Source organism: Phyllosticta citribraziliensis (assembly GCF_038025025.1).
Source record: "Phyllosticta citribraziliensis strain CPC 17464 chromosome Unknown J3D65scaffold_13, whole genome shotgun sequence".
Classification (NCBI taxonomy): domain Eukaryota; kingdom Fungi; phylum Ascomycota; class Dothideomycetes; order Botryosphaeriales; family Phyllostictaceae; genus Phyllosticta; species Phyllosticta citribraziliensis.
In genome coordinates this window covers 1,342,022-1,360,433 of record NW_027117350.1, presented here as the reverse complement: position 1 = coordinate 1,360,433, position 18,412 = coordinate 1,342,022, and the positions used below count along the sequence as shown (strand labels likewise).

General features: G+C 54.7%; 6 protein-coding genes across 6 annotated transcripts; 2 read left to right on the top strand and 4 right to left on the bottom strand.

Annotated features, from left to right (window-relative positions):
* Nucleotides 1-1,205: 1,205 nt before the first annotated feature.
* On the bottom strand, nt 1,206-2,252 carry J3D65DRAFT_146818 (uncharacterized protein). Its single transcript, XM_066794052.1, has one exon. The coding sequence runs from the start codon at nt 1,978-1,980 to the stop codon at nt 1,369-1,371; it is 612 nt and encodes a 203-aa protein (XP_066651095.1). The 5' UTR covers nt 1,981-2,252; the 3' UTR covers nt 1,206-1,368.
* Nucleotides 2,253-5,105: 2,853 nt separating this feature from the next.
* Nucleotides 5,106-7,104, bottom strand: J3D65DRAFT_146751 (uncharacterized protein). Its single transcript, XM_066794051.1, has 2 exons — nt 6,989-7,104; nt 5,106-6,904 (listed from the first exon to the last, which is right to left on the bottom strand). The coding sequence occupies exon 2, from the start codon at nt 6,842-6,844 to the stop codon at nt 5,114-5,116; it is 1,731 nt and encodes a 576-aa protein (XP_066651094.1). The 5' UTR covers nt 6,845-6,904; nt 6,989-7,104; the 3' UTR covers nt 5,106-5,113.
* A 371-nt stretch (nt 7,105-7,475) lies between these two features.
* Nucleotides 7,476-7,910, top strand: J3D65DRAFT_607223 (uncharacterized protein; the record flags this gene model as incomplete). The annotated part of the gene is made up of 1 exon (XM_066798489.1): nt 7,476-7,910. One exon carries the CDS (start codon nt 7,476-7,478, stop codon nt 7,908-7,910), a length of 435 nt encoding a protein of 144 aa, XP_066651093.1.
* Nucleotides 7,911-8,973: 1,063 nt separating this feature from the next.
* Nucleotides 8,974-10,172, top strand: J3D65DRAFT_146575 (uncharacterized protein). Its single transcript, XM_066794050.1, has 2 exons — nt 8,974-9,322; nt 9,395-10,172. The coding sequence occupies exons 1-2, from the start codon at nt 9,200-9,202 to the stop codon at nt 9,875-9,877; spliced, it is 606 nt and encodes a 201-aa protein (XP_066651092.1). The 5' UTR covers nt 8,974-9,199; the 3' UTR covers nt 9,878-10,172.
* A 5,290-nt stretch (nt 10,173-15,462) lies between these two features.
* J3D65DRAFT_146418 (uncharacterized protein) lies at nt 15,463-16,429 on the bottom strand. Its single transcript, XM_066794049.1, has 2 exons — nt 16,327-16,429; nt 15,463-16,257 (listed from the first exon to the last, which is right to left on the bottom strand). The coding sequence occupies exon 2, from the start codon at nt 16,231-16,233 to the stop codon at nt 15,517-15,519; it is 717 nt and encodes a 238-aa protein (XP_066651091.1). The 5' UTR covers nt 16,234-16,257; nt 16,327-16,429; the 3' UTR covers nt 15,463-15,516.
* Nucleotides 16,430-16,957: 528 nt separating this feature from the next.
* J3D65DRAFT_146416 (uncharacterized protein) lies at nt 16,958-18,041 on the bottom strand. The gene is made up of 2 exons (XM_066794048.1): nt 17,670-18,041; nt 16,958-17,610 (listed from the first exon to the last, which is right to left on the bottom strand). The coding sequence occupies exons 1-2, from the start codon at nt 17,881-17,883 to the stop codon at nt 17,102-17,104; spliced, it is 723 nt and encodes a 240-aa protein (XP_066651090.1). The 5' UTR covers nt 17,884-18,041; the 3' UTR covers nt 16,958-17,101.
* Nucleotides 18,042-18,412: the final 371 nt, after the last annotated feature.

The following is an 18,412-nucleotide window of genomic DNA, read 5'->3' as shown; positions in this document are numbered from 1 at the left end:
GCCGTATCGCGAATCCAGGCTGGCCAGTCACGGCGTGTCTTTGCTTGGGCGAGCGATTCAGCATGCCGGCCAGCAAGATGGGGCTTTCGTCACGTCATGTCGTAATGGCGTGAGTCTTGCGTGGCCTTCCCTGGCTTGGTGCTCTGCGTGGAGCTCTGGGTATTCAGGTAAGTCGGCGATGACTTTGTGAGATAGCAAACGGAGATGCGGTAGATGATGGAGGTGATGTGGGATAGTGTGCACTTGATGAAAGCAACAAAGACGGAACCGACGGACGGGTCATGGGCTTTAGCGAGCCAACTTAGGTACATGTAGAGTACTACCATAGAACGGCGGCGTTGTGGGGCTCAAGAGAACGAGGCTACCCAGCATCGAAGCAGAAGGAAAAAGATGAAGAGCAAGGTAATTCAACGAAGATGAATTCAACGGTGTGTACAAACGAGCGAGCGAGCAGCCGGCCAACCATTATACAAATCTAGCTTCCTATCTGTCTCGTAGCACGTTCTCCATGCAGCCTCACCCTCTCCCCCTGCCGTGCCATTTGCCCCCCTCTCAACAATTCTCGGACAAACGGCATCACGGCGTCTCATCGGATAGACATGCTCGTCAGGTTGTCGTTCGAAGAATCGTGCCCCGGGCTTGCGGAGGGCGGAGGCGTGGAGCAGCCCCACAACCCCACTGGCCATCATCGTCGGCCGTCGGGAAGCCTCGGGTGAGGTCGGTGCGCTCCGGGGTAAGGGTACGTACATTTAGAGGCGACGACGCGCCGACCGAGGGCCTGTTGAGAATTTGCGCCCTCTCTGTCTTTCCCCCATCATCACAGCTTGTCAAGGTAAGAAAAGGCTCATGGTACCTTGAGCATTTGCTGCTACCAGCTTCTTCTGTCTGGGGTCTAGCTCTACATGGTGGCTTTATCGTTGTGGACCTTCTCTCGAACACGACAGCAAATCGAGCAACCGCAGTAACAGTCTCCGAGGAAGAATCAAAGACAGCAAGAGAAGTAAAGGAACAAGACAAGGGTTTATCAAAATGTGTCAAGTGAAGCCAACCAGCAATCCCCAACACCCCGAGTCATCAAAGAGGTTGAAACAAAAGAGAGTCCCAGGTCCGGTCGGTCGGTCGGTTGGACGCAACGGAAAAGAAAAGATGAAAGCTGACGACGGTGCAGATGACCGATCACTGAGCACCCCGACTGCGAGTACACCGTCTACGCGAGCAGTGTCTCCGTCTCATCGCCGATTGTGCGATGCATTGTGGTGTTGCGTCTGCTCAGCCAGCCAGCCAGTCAGTCAGCACCTGGTCGACAACCCACTCAACTTCGGAAAGGCCTTTGCCATCATGGAACTTACCTCGAAAGGAACACGACGTCTACGAGCCCCGCAGGCTTCCACCACCACGGCCCCTCGTGCCCAAGCGCAGCAACGCAGCCACGCTGCCTCCGCCAACCGTGTGATTGTCCGGCGAGAGCACCAGCCGTTGCAGCAACCACCGACGGCAGCAGCGGAGGCTCCGGGAATGGCCGACGTGCTGGCCGACCGCGTTGCTGACGCTCTGCGATGCGAGCAGCGCGGCGGGGCATGACCTTGGGGCCCAAAGTAGCGGAGAGGAAGGTAGGCGGCCACGCTGAAGGCGGCGGCGTTGAGGCCCCATGGCCATGACTTCGGACGAGGTTTGCAGGAATACCATGGTGAGTGTTTGGGTGATGTTGTTGTCGTTGGTCTTTGGTTGGCTTTGGGTATTTTGGAGAGAGATGGAGTGGAGATGGCTCGTCGAGAGCAGGTAGGTGAGAGAGAGGGTTTGGTCACGAGCTAACTGGAGGTACGCCGGTGGTTGCAGGCAAGGAGAGAACCTTGCTGTTCTTGGAAGGATAAAGGATGCGTTCGGTTCAGGCGTCTGTCTGGCTGGCTGGCTTTCAGATGGGAAGCAACGAGGCAGGAGACGAGACAAGAGGACGGTTGAGGAGTCCATGACAGACACCATATTGGTGGCACCGTCTTATAAGAAGCACATGAGCTGCAGGAGTCCCATTTCACAGGGCCCATGTCATGCCATGGCAAGGCATGGCATGCCAGGCCAGAGAGGTGAGAGGGTCCCTACAGGTAGTGCGGTAGTGGCGTGAAGCATTTCCCCGCCCCCCGCACCCGCCTCCCCTGTCAGCCGTAACCCTAACCCTAACCCTAACCCTAACCCTAACCCTAACCCTAACCCTAACCCTAACCCTAACCCTAACCCTAACCCTAACCCTAACCCTAGTAGTATTTAGTTAAAAATAAGGAGGTTCTTAGTATTTCTAAGAAGAAAGTTAAAAAGAAGACTAGATTAAGGGTCTATATTATAGCTACCCCTTACTACCTACTATTTACTTATAGAGGGGGCTAAACTATAGTAGGAGGTACTTAATAAGTAGCCTATTTAGTAGTATTTAGCTAGGAATTCTTCCCTATCTCTTTCTTAGTAAAAATTTAAAAAGGAGGCTAGATTAGGGGTCTATATTATAGCTACCCCTTACTACTTACTATATCCTTATAGAAGGGGCTATATTATAATAAAGGGTATTTAATAAGTAGCCTCTCTAGTAGTATTTAGCTAGTAATTATTCCCTATCTCTTTCTTAATAGAAATTTAAAAAGGAGGTTATATAGGGGGTCTATATTATAACTACCCCTTACTACTTACTATATACTTATAGAGGGGGCTAAGCTATAATAAGAGGTACTTAATAAGTAGCTAGCCTAGTAATATTTAGCTAGATTTTTAACTTCTTTCTTTTTACTAGACTTATTATTATTTTATTAAAGACTAGACTTTTTTTCTCTTTTTTACTTTTCTCTTTATTACTTTAGTCTTTATCTACTAGATAAAAATATATTTAGGCTAGATTTAGTAGATTTACTAAAATTTAAATTTTTTACCCTACTTTTTATCTAGTAGGGGACTTAAGAGGCTAGAAAGGAGGCTACTTTTAAAAATAAAAATATCTTAGTATTTTAAGCTATAGGCCTATACTATAAGACTAGTATATAAGATATAAGCTTAAATTATAGTTATATCTTAAGCTTTAATCTAGCTATAGTAGATTCTCTACTTTTTAATAGAGAAGAATAGGATAGGGTTTTTACTAAAACTAGACTATATATACCTATATACTAGCTATATACTAGTTAAATAGACCTAGTTATATAAGTATATACTTAGTAGGTAGCTATTCTAGTAGTATTAAAATAAAAAAAAAAAGATTCTTTAAATTTTAATATTTTCTTTAAAAGGAGGCTAGATTAGGGGTCTATATTATAGCTACTTTCTAATACCTACTATATACTTATAGATAGGGCTAAACTATAATAGAAGGTACTTAATAAGTAGCTAGCCTAGTAATATTTAGCTAGAAATAAGGAGGTTCTTAGTATTTCTAAGTAGAAATTTAGAAAAAAGGCTAGATTAGGGGTCTATATTATAACTACTCTCTACTACTTACTATATACTTATAGAAGGGGCTAAATTATAATAAAGAGTACTTAATAAGTAGCCTCTCTAGTAGTATTTAACTAGTAATTATTCCCTATCTCTTTCTTAGTAGAAATTTAGAAAGGAGATTATATAAGGGGTCTATACTATAGCTACCCCTTAATACCTATTATATACTTATAGAGGGGGCTAAGCTATAGTAGAGGGTACTTAATAAGTAGCTAGTCTAGTAGTATTTAGCTAGATTTTTAACTTCTTTCTTTTTACTAAACTTATTATTATTTTATTAAAAACTAGACTTTTTTTCTCCTTTCTACTTTTCTCCTTATTACTTTAGTCTTTATCTACTAGATAAAAATATATTTAGACTAGATTTAGTAAATTTATTAAAATCTAAATTTCTTACCCTACTTTTTACCTAGTAAGGGACTTAAGAGGCTAGAAAGGAGACTACTTTTAAAAATAAAAATATCTTAGTATTTTAAGCTATAGGCCTATACTATAGGACTAGTATATAAGATATAAGCTTAAATTATAATTATATCTTAAGCTTTAATCTAGCTATAGTAGATTCTCTACTTTTTAATAGAGAAGAATAGGATAGGGTTTTTACTAAAACTAGACTATATATATCTATATACTAGCTATATACTAGTTAAATAGACCTAGTTATATAAGTATATACTTAGTAAGTAGCTATTCTAGTAGTATTAAAATAGAAAAAAAGAGATTCTTTAAATTTTAATATTTTCTTTAAAAAGAGACTAGATTAGGGGTCTATACTATAGCTACCCCCTAATACCTACTATATACTTATAGATAGGGCTAAACTATAGTAGGAGGTACTTAGTAAGTAGCTAGCCTAGTAGTATTTAGCTAGAAATAAGGAGGTTCTTAGTATTTCTAAGTAGAAATTTAGAAAGAAGGCTAGATTAGGGGTCTATACTATAGCTACCCCCTACTACCTACTATATACTTATAGAGGGGGCTAAACTATAGTAGGGGGTGCTTAGTAAGCAGCTAGCCTAGTAGTATTTAGCTAGTAATTCTTCCCTATCTCTTTCTTAGTAGAAATTTAGAAAGGAGGCTAGATTAGAGGTCTATACTCCTTCTTTCTATCTATCCGTCCGTCCTTTATTACTTTTTCACGCCCGCGCTTGCTAACATTAAATCCGTGTCTCCTGACCCGTGAAGCTAACCGCCATGTCCCGATGGCTGCTGAAAAACTGGAGAGATGGGCATGGTGAAGATAGGGTAGTGGTAGTGCGGCGCGGTAGCAGCAGTCATCAATAGAGGCGCAGGCAGCTGCTATATACTCAGCGGGCACCACGCCTAGAGTGGCCGTGGGCGGGACTAGATGTGGCTCACTTACACCTGAATTGGGAGTTGATGCTAGACGACGAAAGGTGGGCCGCTGTGGTCGGTCTAGAGGAACGCGCCGGCCAAATGGCCGCGCGTCAAGGGCGTGCGTACCCAACAGGCTCCTTGGACGGGCCGCTCATTCGTGGTGGCCGTCTTTGCAGGGACTGGCCAGATAGGGGACCAGGCAGGAAATTTTGTCGCGGCGGTGCGTATGGTCGTGGATGTCGATGGCATCTGACCCGACGAACTTTGTGGGCGCGGCCGTCCTGACGCCGTCTACGTGTTCTCAGCCGGGGGCGCGGGCGGGCGAGATAGGCGCAAGACGTCCCTCAACAGCAGTGCAGCCACCCATCTTGTAAAAAGCAGCGGCGAGGCACCTGGCGCGGGCAAACTCGTACTCGCAGGCGACGGCGTCGCCATCGCCGTTGGGGAAGACGCAAAAGGGCCGGTCGTGCTGCGCCAGCCGCACGGCGGCCCGGCCAAGCTGGATGAGGTCCTCGAACATGTCGACGTCGGCGTTGGCCTGCAGGTTGCGGTTCAGCCAGAGCCGCATGTAGTCGGCTTGTTTGGCCGGGTCCAGCGGCCACGGCGCAGGGTCGCACGTCCAGCCGGCGCCGGCGGGCTTGGCGATCTCGTCGGCAATGATGCGCTGGGCGAGAGAGTCTCGCAGAGCGGTGAAGTGGTCGCGCATCTGGTCTTGGGCCGGCGTCGTCACCATCGTGCCGGTCGCACCAGGAGTGAGCTCGTGGATGGCGAGTCGCGCGGCGAGGCCGAGGTCGAGAAAGCCGGCCAGGTATTCCTCGTGGGCCCGGGGGTTGCATCGCAGCGCTCGCTGCAGGAGCGCGACCAGATCGAAGAAGAAGGCGTTTGCCTGCGTGAGCTCAGTCCTCCAAATTGATGTCAGAGGCCCGGTGCTTGGGGCACTCATGTCAGGGCGGCTAAATGATTCGAAGCTCCCATGGCCGAGATGCGGGCTGTCCTGGTCGCCGCATGCATCAGCCGTGCCGACGCTGTTGGTGGCGCCGTCCGTCCGACGACCATCTTGAGTTTGAGCAAGAGCAGCGACGGATGTCGCAGCCGCCGCCCATCTGTAGACCTCCTCAGTGCAAGCGGCGTCGGTATCCGCGGTGCTCCGCTCGTCCAATAGCACCTTGCGCAGCAGCTCGCGACGCCTGGGCGGCGAGTCGGAAGCCTTGCGCTTCTTGGGCGTCGGATCAACGCACCTCCAGGTTATGACTTCGTCGGGGGACGACTGGGCTACAGGCTCGCTACGGCCGGGCGAAGGTGGGATGAGAATGTCGCTGTACGCAGGCGGGTCGCGGTCGACGTAGGGGTTCCAGCCGTGTGTCTTGTTGGACCAGTCGTCGGCAGCGACAGGGTAGTGCTGCCAGCAGTTGATGGCCCTCGTCGTCCCATCCGCGTCTGGGGTGGCGACGTCGATGGCGAGGTCGCGAAGGAGAATGCCTTGGGGCGCAGCGTCAGCCAAAGCCTGGAACACGCGAGACGTGGTCGAGCTCTTCACAACGTGCACATCTACATGTTGGACCACCACGAGGCTTCGCATGCACGTCACAAGGTAGCCGGGGGAGTCGTCGAGCGGCTTCTGCATCGTTCGCCTGGGCACGGGCATGATGGCGTACGGGGCGGCGGCGAGCGCGAAGGACAAGCCAACGTGCGGGACAGAAGAGCGCAGCCCGAGGTGGTTGTTGGTCGCCAACTGGGTGTTTGTGACGGGCAGGACGATGTAGAAATCTTTTGTATTTTTTCCCTTGGACGTCCGGCCTCGAAGCGAGAGACGAATGGCAACCACCTTGCATGTAGGGTCGTCGACAGCGTGCCCAACCCACAGCGTCAAACCCGTTGCCAAGGGCCCAGTAGCTCCTCCATGTGCACCATCTTGATCCTCGTCCAGGCGGCCAAGAAGCTGGTAGGCGCCCGAGTCCTGGCGCCGCCACCCAAGCACAGCCAGCGCGCCCTCGACTTCCCAGTGTATCTGCGTATCCTTGGCCTGCAGCATTGCGCAGGCGGGCAGGGCGAGTGTAGGTAGGGTTCGGATCGGATGCGTCGGAGGCCTGCACTGGTCCGTCAGTTGGTCGTCTCTCCAATCTTCAATTGGGGCGTCCGTCCGGCACAGGTGCTGGTGCGAACAAATGCGGCTCACGGGGCGCTCCTCAACTCCAGTTCCGCTTGAGCAGACACGAGAAGAGGCGCAAGCGCGAACACACGCCGCTCACAGGGCACGAATGGGCCGGAGCGGGGCGCAGGAACCAAGACACAAGCCGCAGCGCATATCGCGGCTCGCGGGGCTTTCCTCGAGTACGTCGCAGGCGTCGCGAGCGAGACGGGACGACGTGCCAGAGGCGCAAGCGCGAACACACGTGCGCTGACAGAAGCAGGCTCGGTGCGAGAGAGGGTGGGGAAAAGAGGATTGATGCAGAGTGACGGTCGGAGTTGATGGCGATGGATGGAGAGATGATGGTGATGGAGCAGGAGAGTGGAGGTCGGGCGAAGGTGGAGAGCGGAGGTTGGGGAGAGCCACCAAGTCTAGCTGATGTAATGCCGTAGCCACTCCCTATATATAGCCGGAATCATACTCGCCGGCGAGTATGGCTTCCTCACTCACGTGACCGGCATACTCGCCAGCGGGAATGGCCATACTCGCCGGCGAGTATGGGTTCCCCACTCACGTGACCGGCATACTCGCCGGCGAGTATGGGTTCCCCACTCACGTGACCGGCATACTCGCCGGCGAGTATGGGTTCCCCACTCACGTGACTGGCATACTCGCCGGCGAGTATGGCTTCCCCGCTCACGTGACCGGCATACTCGCCGGCGAGTATGGCTTTCCCACTCACGTGACTGGCATACTCGCCGGCGAGTATGGCTTTGCCGCTCACGTGACTGGCATACTCGCCGGCGAGTATGGCTTCCCCGCTCACGTGACTGGCATACTCGCCGGCGAGTATGGCTTCCCCGCTCACGTGACCGGCATACTCGCCGGCGAGTATGGCTTTCTCGCTGGCGGGCTACTTCCTACATGTACCGCACCCACCACCGACCCGACTGCTACTGACCTGACCTGACCCATCCATGCCTTGCCTGGCAGCCAGCGACCACCATCCACCCACCATCATCCACCATCATCCACCATCCACAATCCACAGCAGCCATCTGGATGTCATGGGTGGGCGGTCACTTCACTTTCAAGCCGCACGCCTTCGAGCGCCCACGCCTGTTGCTGCGCCTTGGTCATGGACTTCGACGATGACTCGATACTCTTGAGAGCCCGGGCCCGCACGACGACTGCGAGCCTGCCCCCACGCCTTTCCTCCGCCCAAGCGCCGCAGCGCCGAGACACTCGCCTCCGCCCAAGCGCCGCAGCGCCGAGACACTCGCCTCCGTCCAAGCGCCGCAGCGCCGAGACGCTCGCCCTCGGCCAGATCAAACACCACCAGCCGACGCCAGAGCTGCTGCTCCAGAAGCTGCCGTTTGCGCGCCTGGTCAGTACCTACATACCTGACTGACTGACTGACTGACTGTGTGGATGATTGGCTGGCATCCGCGAAATCGCACACGACATGACGGCGCCCGGGCAGACGACGCGGTGGCGGACAAAGGCGCTCGAGGTGCTACAAAACTTGGCAGAATGGTATTGAGGCTGGACATGCGAATGTAGGGAATCGCGCAACATCATGGTGGACGAAGCTCCAATGGCCATCAATCAATCTACCAGCTCGTTCTGCTGCCGCGTCGCTGAGTATTGTGGGCCGGCCCCGGCCATGTCGACGCCGCCTCGAGCGTTCTGGACGGCTGCCGTCGGACCATGGTTCGAAGTCTTGGGCGCCTGGCGCCGGGAGACGAGGAAAGAAGGCTCCTGACTGGCGCCTGAGAGCGAGTGAGGAGGAGCGACCAGGTTCATGCTCAAGTCCACAGGTAGACTGCCCAAGTGAAGGCTACTCGGTGTTGTGCTTCGTCCTCGAGGGCGGTGCACGGAACCAGTAGTCGAGGCTGGCGCCAGCGGCGTGGAGTCACGATGAATATGGTTATCTGTAGCAAGAGGTATTGCGCGTGTAGGTTCATCTATAGCCAAGACTGCTACTGCTTATGTTTAGATAGCATGAGCATGTGAGTGCTTTAGACATACTCGGACCGCCGTGGCTGCTGCCGGCGAGCCACATTTGCAGGTACATGTATTCTGGGATGATCGCGGGGTCGTACTGATCTGATGAAAAGTCCATCCTGGCACTAACCACGCACGGCAAGGAGATTGAGTAACAATTCCATTCACTTCCTGGTCTGGAATCTTTAGCAACACGAGTGCTCTGCTCATCCACGACATTCTCGTACTTGACAAGCAAAAGCGCGCAGAGACATGGGTGGGTTTGCTTATACTAAGGACACGCCCGACCTACCTTGTCTGTCGCAATCTTGCCCACCGCCTGTTTCCCGTTTTCCCGGCGGAGAGGGCCAGAATCCGCGAGGCATGCACGAAGAGGCAAGTTTGGCCCACAAATGAGGATGTAAAGCGGTGGACTGCATGTTGGTAACATCATCTCATCTCGGGCAGTCCTTCCTTGGCTTGGCCACACGCCCCGGAAACTTAGGCAAAAGGCCATGCGCACGTCACGACGGAGACGAGGCGATGGATCAAGACCCACAGCTTCTCCAGAGCGTCGAACAAGGACGACTGCGAGTCTTTTCGCCCTTTTCAATTGGTCGTCAAAGCAACGTGTATGACAAGCCCACAGTCGGTGCGCTCCGCCGTCGCGTCAACCGCAAATTCAGAGAACAGCTGGGTGTTGTGGAACAGTTTGCCACCGTCTCTGAGGCGCAAAAGGACGACAAGCGCGCTTCTGCCTCGGGTTTCAATGCAGTAGCTCTACCGCGTCGCATGGTCTGGAGCATCAAGCCCATGATTGGCGCCACATGGAGTGACGACGGCAAGGAGGAGCAGCGCGAAGACAAAGAGAGCGAGGAACACGAGCTCAGTAGTTTTGATGCCACGGCCAACACCTCCGCCCAGGACGCATTTCACCAGGCCCTCACCTAGTCGACCTATACCAAACCATGTCCTTGCGCAAGAAGCACACGGCTGCGTCCATGGCGACGTTTAAACAGCGCTCCGCGCAGCTGCGTGCCCATCACGTCCAGCGTTTCCTGACAAGTATGGTGTCTATCGCATGCTGCAAGGTGCGCGTTGGCGAGCGAAGTTCGGAAGACGGCCGTCGAGGGGTTGAGGGTCGAGGGTTGAGGGTCGAGGGTCAAGGGTCGAGGGCTCGGGCAGTACGCGCAGGTCGGGGGTAGGGGAGTTCTGGCTTCTTTTTGTCGGTCGCGGGGTGCTGCTGCTGGTGCTGGTGCTGGTGCTGGTGCTGGTGCTGGTGCTGGTGCTGGTGCTGGTGCTGCTCCTGCTCCTGCTGTTGCTGTTGCTCCTACTGCCTCCTCCTCCTTAGACAACGGCAATGCCAACCGCGCTGCTTTTGCAGAGACGCCCGTCCCAAGCGCGTCAGTCCCGACCGTAGTCGCTGACACGGGTGCTTCTGGTGCTGCTGGCGCTCTCCCGACGCCCGTTTCGCAGACCGAGCCCGCCACGGCCGCACCCAACACGAACGACGACGACAACAACAACAACAACAATAATAATGGTGATGAAGGTCTTTCTGCTGCTCGTGCTGCTATTGCGGCCGCCGCCGCCCTCTACCCTCCTATCATTTTTTCTTCTCGCCAAGAAGACCACACAGAAGAAGGAGAAACGCTGCCTCGGCCTTTCGTCACCACCTCGGGAGACGCCTACGGCCGCGCCATACACGATCTTGAAGCCCTGACGGCCTGGTACTGCCGCACCGGCGGCCGCGGCGGCCTCGTGATCACGCGCCTCGTCGCCATGCAGCAGCGCACCGTCATCAGAGCCATACACGAGTACATGGAGTTTTTGGTGACGTTGTTGGCGAGATTGAGACACCTGCAGTGATGAGGCAGAGGCAGAGCAGAGGCAGAGGCATATGCGGAAGAGGTGGACGATTGTGGAGGGTGAGGATGAGGTAATTCAGCGTCGGTCGGGCAAGGGGGGGAGAGGGTTTCCTTTGTTTTGTCTTCTTTTCCTCCCTTTCCTCTTCGTTCCTCCTCTTTATTACGGATGCTTAGTTTGGTATCATGGTTTCGTTGTAGTCGAATGGAAAAGATGCCATTTGAGAGCGTCAGTGTCCGCTTCTTCCCTCGGTACAACTACACTCTTAGCTCTGCTGCCCGCTCCACCACAAGCCAGAAACGCAACGGCGCGTTACCAATGCCGCATCCAGACTTGCATCGTGACACGGCAGGCAAAACTCTGTGGATGGGATGGTTGGCGAGGTCGGAGGTTATGCGCGGAGAGCGCGACGCGCGCCGTGCCTACGCCCTTCTCTTGTGTCAACAACGCTGCCTCTTGTAGCACCACACACTCAAAATTGTTTGTCGTTTATCATCGTCTGGTTGGGGCCTGACCTGACCCCCGCCGCTACCTCGTTGGGTGACTGACCTACTTCTGACGGTCGAGGGCTCTGGCTGTGGCGGCGGAAGCAATAGCGCTGCGGTGCGAAGCAAGACGACGAGACGGAGAACAGCGCAAGGTATCACGTGGAGAAGGGACGAGTAAACATGGCCAATGTTGTAGATATTCAGGAAACTCAAGGATCCATTCCACTCCACTCGCAGTGCCCGCGACAGGAAACCCCAGAAAACGTGCCGCCATAGGCTGCCCGACGTGCGTGTGCCGGCTGATAGGAACAACGGGTCAAGTCCAGGTGTCCATCCTCCACTGGCAATACTTGCACCTAGACCGTGCCCGTACAGTACACGTCGACGTAGCCGCCCGTGCCCCTTCCCGTGGCAACCATGGCAGCAGATACTTCATGCCCGTGCAATTGCATTTCCATCTCCATCAGCTCGGCGGCCAGGAGCACGTCGTCGGTGTCCGCGTCGGTTTGCGTGGTCCACTGCTCGCCGCCGCCACCGCCGCCGCCGCTCGTGTCCATGCTGCCTGTGTAGTCGGTGCTTTCACGGCGCCGCCGGCGGGGCTGCAGATGCACCATGGCACCGCATTCGGAGAGCTCGATGAAGCCTCGACTCTGACCGTGGCTCGTCGCTTGAGGGGGTGGCCGGCGTGGCTCCTGGTTGTTGCGGACCGCGCTTGCGCTGTTTAAAGATTGTGCTGGCTTGGGCGTCGGACCATTTGCTGGGGAGAGAGACGCCGAAGGTGACAAGAGACTCAGTGATTTGGCGCCATGTGAAGGCAGGCGGCCAGCGTCGTCAGAAGGCTGTGTATGCTGGTCCCGGCGTTGGTGGCTTGGTCTTAATGGCGACTGGTGACCCTTCATGATTGTTTCAAGGCTTGTGAGAAGGATAATCGATGACAGGAGGCGATTAAGGCATGGACATGGTGGGCTCTTGAGTGCTGTCGCTGTTGTGATTCACAGACGGTCGGGTTCCACTGCATGCATTTTCAGCAGAAACGTCTGTAATGTCTGTATGCAAGGGGAGACGCTGCATGAAGAGACGCAGCTGCAGCTGCACGAGAGACCAGGAACAGCATGCAAGGAGACTTTGCCGAGTTGTCAACATGCACACTCCCTGCTGTGTTCACGGAGGAAAAGGGGTCATCGCCGTGTTCCCACGTTGCGATTCGGACTGGGTCCACTTCTTATGGGCTGGCTGCTCACCGACTGTACGCGCGTTTCATCAGTCAGTGGGCCTCATTCAGCCAGTATGTACCTAGGAGAGGATGGATTGAGCTTTGCCGGCTGATGGTGCATTTGTTGGTCTGGGTCAAGTCAGTAGCAGCATGGCCCTTCTCATTGGCGTTGAAGACGCGACACGCAGCATCAAGAGCAGCATGGCCATGGTGGCCGTTGCATGAGCAGCATCATGTCGTGTTCCAGACGGAGGGTATGCAGGAATGCAGTCGGCACAGCGGAGGAGGACCCAGACAAGGGCAGATGAAGATGATGAGCCACCTCATGCCATGCATGATTCCGCGCTGCAAGATGTGTGCCGAATCCTGTACATGCATCCCTCGCTTCAAAGTATGCCTGATGATGACTGGAGACCGTGTGAAAATAGTTCTGCGAATCTCAATGTTGAATGTGGCATCGCCCGTTTGAAAACATTGCTCTCGTTTGGCAAATTGGAACAAATCAGCCCATCTTGAAAACGTCCTACCACTTTTGTGTCCTCTGAAAAGAGCCGTAGAGATGATTGTGGTAGTGTTGCGCTGGCGATATGCGGTATTTAAAGGCGGCGGGGAATAATGGCGACGTGTTTGGCGCGTGGAATTCGGCGATAAAACTGCCTTGGAGCGTTAGCCAGTGTCAAGAGTGAGCCAGGGATGTGGGGAGTAAGCCAGCTCTGCTTACTGGTAGTCTGTGTCCGTATCTACGTTCCGTTGGCAATCTTGTCCTGATGCTCTTGGATCAAGCAAAACTTTCGGCATTCTGGCCCATGCGACTAGCAGGGACAATGTGCCTCTTCTGGGGTGGGTACACGGGCAGTCCTGAGGCCGTCCAGCCAGCCGGCAATCGACATGGCGAGGCCTCGAACGGCGTCACTCAACGCGACTGCTGCTTCAAGCGCCAATGACTGCAGTGACGTGTCGGTTGCTCGGGCGATGAACTCATCCGTACATTGTTCGAGGATGATGTCGTGTTGCTCCTCGTATGATACCGTAACCCAGTCGTGGCCGATTTCGGCGGCTTGGGTCGTCATTTTGGCGTCGTTGGACGGAGGGGTTGCGAAGGGTTGATCGACATAGGCGGCGCTGCTGGGAGCGAGATTGAGCGAGATTGAGCGAGAGGGGCAGAGGAGAAGATGGAGATGAGTAGAGTCGGAGGAATGAATTTGTTCGGTCGGGCGTGGTGTGGGTGTGGGTGACTGCCGTCGCGCCTGCCCTGCCAGAAGCAGAAGTGACGACCAAGGACGTCGTGACTGTCGGGTGAGACCTCAATCTCGGCTCCATGTATTGTTCATGGTGTTGTCAGAGCAGCGCGGTGTGGCGTTTATGGCGAGCTGTCAAGTACTTGTTGACATGGCCCTCGGCCGGTTTGGGCGAGTTGGGAGTTTTTTGTCCTCTACCACTTCGACTCGGTGAATCGCGACGCCGCGTCCTCCTCATCCTCTGGCACCACTTCCACCCTCATAGAAAAGGCGGTACTGGGTCATTCTTCGGGCGGTAGTGCTGGGAGAGGTAGGATAAGGAAGCAGAGGGTGGATGCGGGCACGCGCGGTCATGATTTGCGGCGACAGTGCAAATCTCCATTGTCCTCGTTCAAGCCATGTCCACGCCGCGCTTTTTCTTCTCCTTGAATGCGTCAAAAGACGGTTCCGGCATGGACGGCGTCAAACTCGTCAGGGCCCCACGAGGTGGACGGTGATTTGATGGGGGAGGGCGGTTTGTAGTGTGGGGGTGGGCCTGAAGGTAGCGTGAGAGCAGCGGGTGCTCCTGTTGAGAGGGCGAGTACACGGGTCCAAGCAGTATGGAGAAGCCGTGATTAGGCCTTTTGGTTGGCCAGGCCCTGGCGGGCCATCTGTCGGATAGCCCTAAATGTCGCGGAGGTGTCCACGATCCTCAACCAGCTCACCCGTCACCAGGTCGATTTTGTCGATGCCACCGTCTTCTCGGGCGTACTTGGCCAAAGAAGACAGCGGTGAAGATCGGGTCGGCCCATGCTGGTGCTGCTGGGGGTGGTGTTGTCTCGAGACATGTTGTTGGATGGAAGGAGGACGCATGGAAGGCGTGTGGTGTTGGAAGAGCAAACGCCCCAGTAGCGCGTTGGTTTCGTGGGGAGAGGTGCGCGCGCAAGAATGTGGATGGCAAACATGATGACGAAGACGCTGCAGTCGTCTGTCCTAGTCTGATGCATACGTGCCAGCATCTCAACCTGCCACCCGTCCCAAGATATGTCTATGCTGCTTACGATGGCGCGGGCCATGTCCGTGGCATTTTCGACGGTTGGGGGAGCTAGCGAATCGTAAAGTCTTGCGCGTGAAGCCAGAAGTCCACTCAGACTAGGAACCATTGTCTCCCGGAGCAACCAATGTCGAGCAAACGGCTGTCGGGCTGCATGAATTTGGCAATCCGTCGAGAGGTCGGTAGAGCTCAGCCAGGCTGACGGCGAAAGCTGAAGTCGAGTAGCAGCAGCAGCATTAGGTCAGGTGTTGTTGAAGCGCGTGGGCTACGGTCGGGCGAGGCGTGCAAATCTACTATGGTGAGTGGTTAGCTTGAGAGCTACCGCTGGCGTCGACGGGCATCTACACATCCATCTACGAACCTAGCAGCGTCGTCGTCGTCGTCGGAGATGATGGTCTCCACGAGAGACATGGCACCGAGGTCTTCCTCTTCTGGCGGCGGCTGATTGCGGGCATGCTCGACGCTGACGTCTGAGGCAGAATCGCTCAAGTAATCAGCGGTAGCCTAGGGAATACGCAGTGCTTAGGTGGGCAACAAGGTACTGTGGAGAGCTCATTGTTTTCCCGAACTTTGGTAACAGTGTCAATAGAAGCTCTGTCATCGTCTGTTGTCTGGTGCGTATCTAAGCGTGTGCCAGTTATGTAGTAGGTGCATCAAGCGGAGAGAAATGCGCTTCTTGATTTATCTAGATTTTGGTTTCAAAATTAATGCATTACGCTGAAGCCGTCTAATCCCAACCCCCTAATGTTTTCCTACCTATTCCTCGTCGTCCGTTTTACGTTCCTCCTAAGGTTCGGTTTGACATCTTCGTTGCTGTCTTCGGCGAGGGCTTTGGCAATGGCGTCGAGTAGGGTTTTGCCGAGTATAGCGGCGCTGGTGCCTTGATTGACAGACGACTCCTCCTCTTCCTTCTTCTTCTCATTCTCTTCCTCCTGCTTTTGAGCGCTGCGCGGTGAGACGGCAGCATTTTTGCCGCTGTTGCCGGCGCTGCTCATGTACGCCGTGATTGAGTTTTTGCTGGACGTGGCCGTGGCCGTGGCCGCGGTCGCGCAGTGCGTGGCTCGCTGGTGTCGCTTCATGTTTTTGTCGCGCGTGTACTTTTTGCCGCACACGCACGCGAAAAGCTTCTCACGCCTGTGGACGGTGCGGCGGTGGCCCTCGACGTGGGTGCGACGCGCAGGGAAGTGGTGCTGTGGTAGGGCTCCTGGGCGTTGTTCTAGTTGTTGCATATCAGGGAGCGAAGCCATGTCGCTGCTTTCATGCCCCACCATCGGGCTGGGTGAATCGGCGCTGAATTTGAACTCGTCGTCGTCGCTGCTGTCATCCACCGCCACGGGGCTGGGCGAATCGGCGCTGGCTTTGAACTCATCGTCGTCGCTGCTGCTGGCGCTGGCGCTGGCGCTTTTTGATGGTGGACTGTAATCAGACATTGAGTCCGAGTCTGAGAGGACGATGCGGCGGCGCTTCATCGTCTGGCCTTGCCACGGACGGCGCTGCATGAAGTTTTGGTGGTCAGGAGAAGATGACATTGTAGAGAGGGGATGAGGACATGGAAAACTTACCAGGTTAGCTGCACAGTTCCGTGTCTAAATACTTGTAGCGGTCGAGCCACGGCAGAGCACACGTATGCCCGTCGCCATTTGACGGAGAAGCACATTTCATGCGATTAATCGCCTTGTTTCATGCTTCCTCTCCGCTGGTGGGCCGTCTATCCACTTCTATTCTTGCGCGCTCACAACTCTGCCGTTTCTTTTGGTGTTATACACAACGGGGAGCGGGGAGTAGCAGCCGGCTAATTTCGAAGCGGGTCGGTCCGTCGATCAAGAAGATGCATCGTAAAGTTGTCAAATTCAAGGGTAGTCAGGGATTGATGATGTCGACAGAATTGTGTCAACGCGAGTGTTTTTCGTGCGACAAATTGACTCTGAGGCTTGCTAGCGGTCGGGTGGCACAAGAAGGCCTTCCTCAAAGACCCTCTGAAAGGTGCACAGTTGAGACCCATGGCAACGATGTTTTTGGGGACTTGGAGGGTCGTGCGCTGATGCATCATCGTAAAAAAAAGCAAGGGAAATCAGGAAAAGAAACTGTGGAAAATTAATGACCAAACAAAAACAACCATGAGCACCGGCCTCGGCTGTCGCGTTAACTGGAATTTATCCCGGGCTACCCATAATTCGCACTCGGCGCGTCAAATGGAAACCTACCTTTTTCTTGATGACGGCAGCAGTCCTCTCCGCCGTCTTGGCCCCCACTCACAGCAGCACCGGCCGTGCAACATGTCTCCATGCGACGATGCTGTCCATCTCGCGCGCTTGGTAGGCTTGCCTCTGTCGTATTTTATCCCGTCTCTTCCTTATTCCTGAAGGCCCCGACCTCGGCGAAGGCGGCGACCTGGCGCCAACGCCCGCGCTGCCGCGGCCAATAAGCGGACACTCGGCAAACGCAGCCGCAGTCGACGCGCAGAGCCTTCAACTGCAACAGAGAAGACGCGGAGGCCCGGAACACCAGACACTGGGCGGCGTAGCAGCATTTGTTGGAGGAACCGGGTCGCAGGGGGGCAGACGATTCGGAAGCAGCGCCGCGAAGTTGAAAGCCTACAACGCCGGCTGGTTGACAGGGATGACGACAAGATCCATTCTTGCGGCTATCGGCGCGCCAAATTTCAAGGGCAGAAAAATGAGCGGGTCGCAGCGCAAGCGGCTGGTACCGTAGGGTTGTTGTTGTTGTTGTTGCGACGGGGGACATGACTGCGGCGGCGAGGGCAGCTGCTGCTTGACGAACATGGCCGCGCGGCACAGCGACTCGAGGCTGACAGACGACACGGTGCTGCCCATGGTCATGCGGCCCTCAGTCGCTATCAGCTTGCGGATGAATTGGGAGAGAGAGAGAGGGGCGTACAACGTACCCTGCCAATGATGATAGGAATGAGCCGCTAGCGAGGTTTGACAAAGGTTCAAGGGAGAAGGGCGTGGATAAGGGCGGTCATGATGGAGAGGCTTCGGCCGAAGGCGAGGGCAAGACTCGAGGTGGTGGATGGAGAAATGAAAGCGAGAGAGACGAAGTTGGACTGGACCGGGACGGGACCCGGACCTGACCTGAGTGGTTGACGCTGACGTCATTTCCGCTTGCTTCCCTCCAGGTCAACACCACCGCAGGCACCGTCCCGCCATCACATCACAACCACCCACGGCACCAATACTCCAGGGAATTTCAAGGACTCGCGCTTCTGGTTCTTTCGGCTTTCTCAGTGGTGAGCTCACTGCAACAACACTGCCCAGCCCTCTTCTTCTGCCCCGTACCACCACTCCGCTAACTTGCATGTACCACCAGAGTGACGAATCGCCTCTCTCTGTACTGGGCCGACATGTCCGGCTCCGCTCCCTCGCTCCCGTACATCTCACGGCACTTTGGCGGCATTGCCCCAGACATGCCCAGTTCATACGGCCTCGACATCTCCCATCCCGGCCCAGCAACTCCTGCCAGCCGCCGCCGCCGCCACCGCCATCGCAGAAATAACGGGTAGCTGGGTACAAAAGTGGGTGCGGCGCACTGAGGAGGCTCTAGAAGATGGCAACAAACATGACTTGATGCGCGCAGAGGATGAGAAGCAACCAAACCGAGAGGGAGAGGGGGACGGGTCAAGACGAG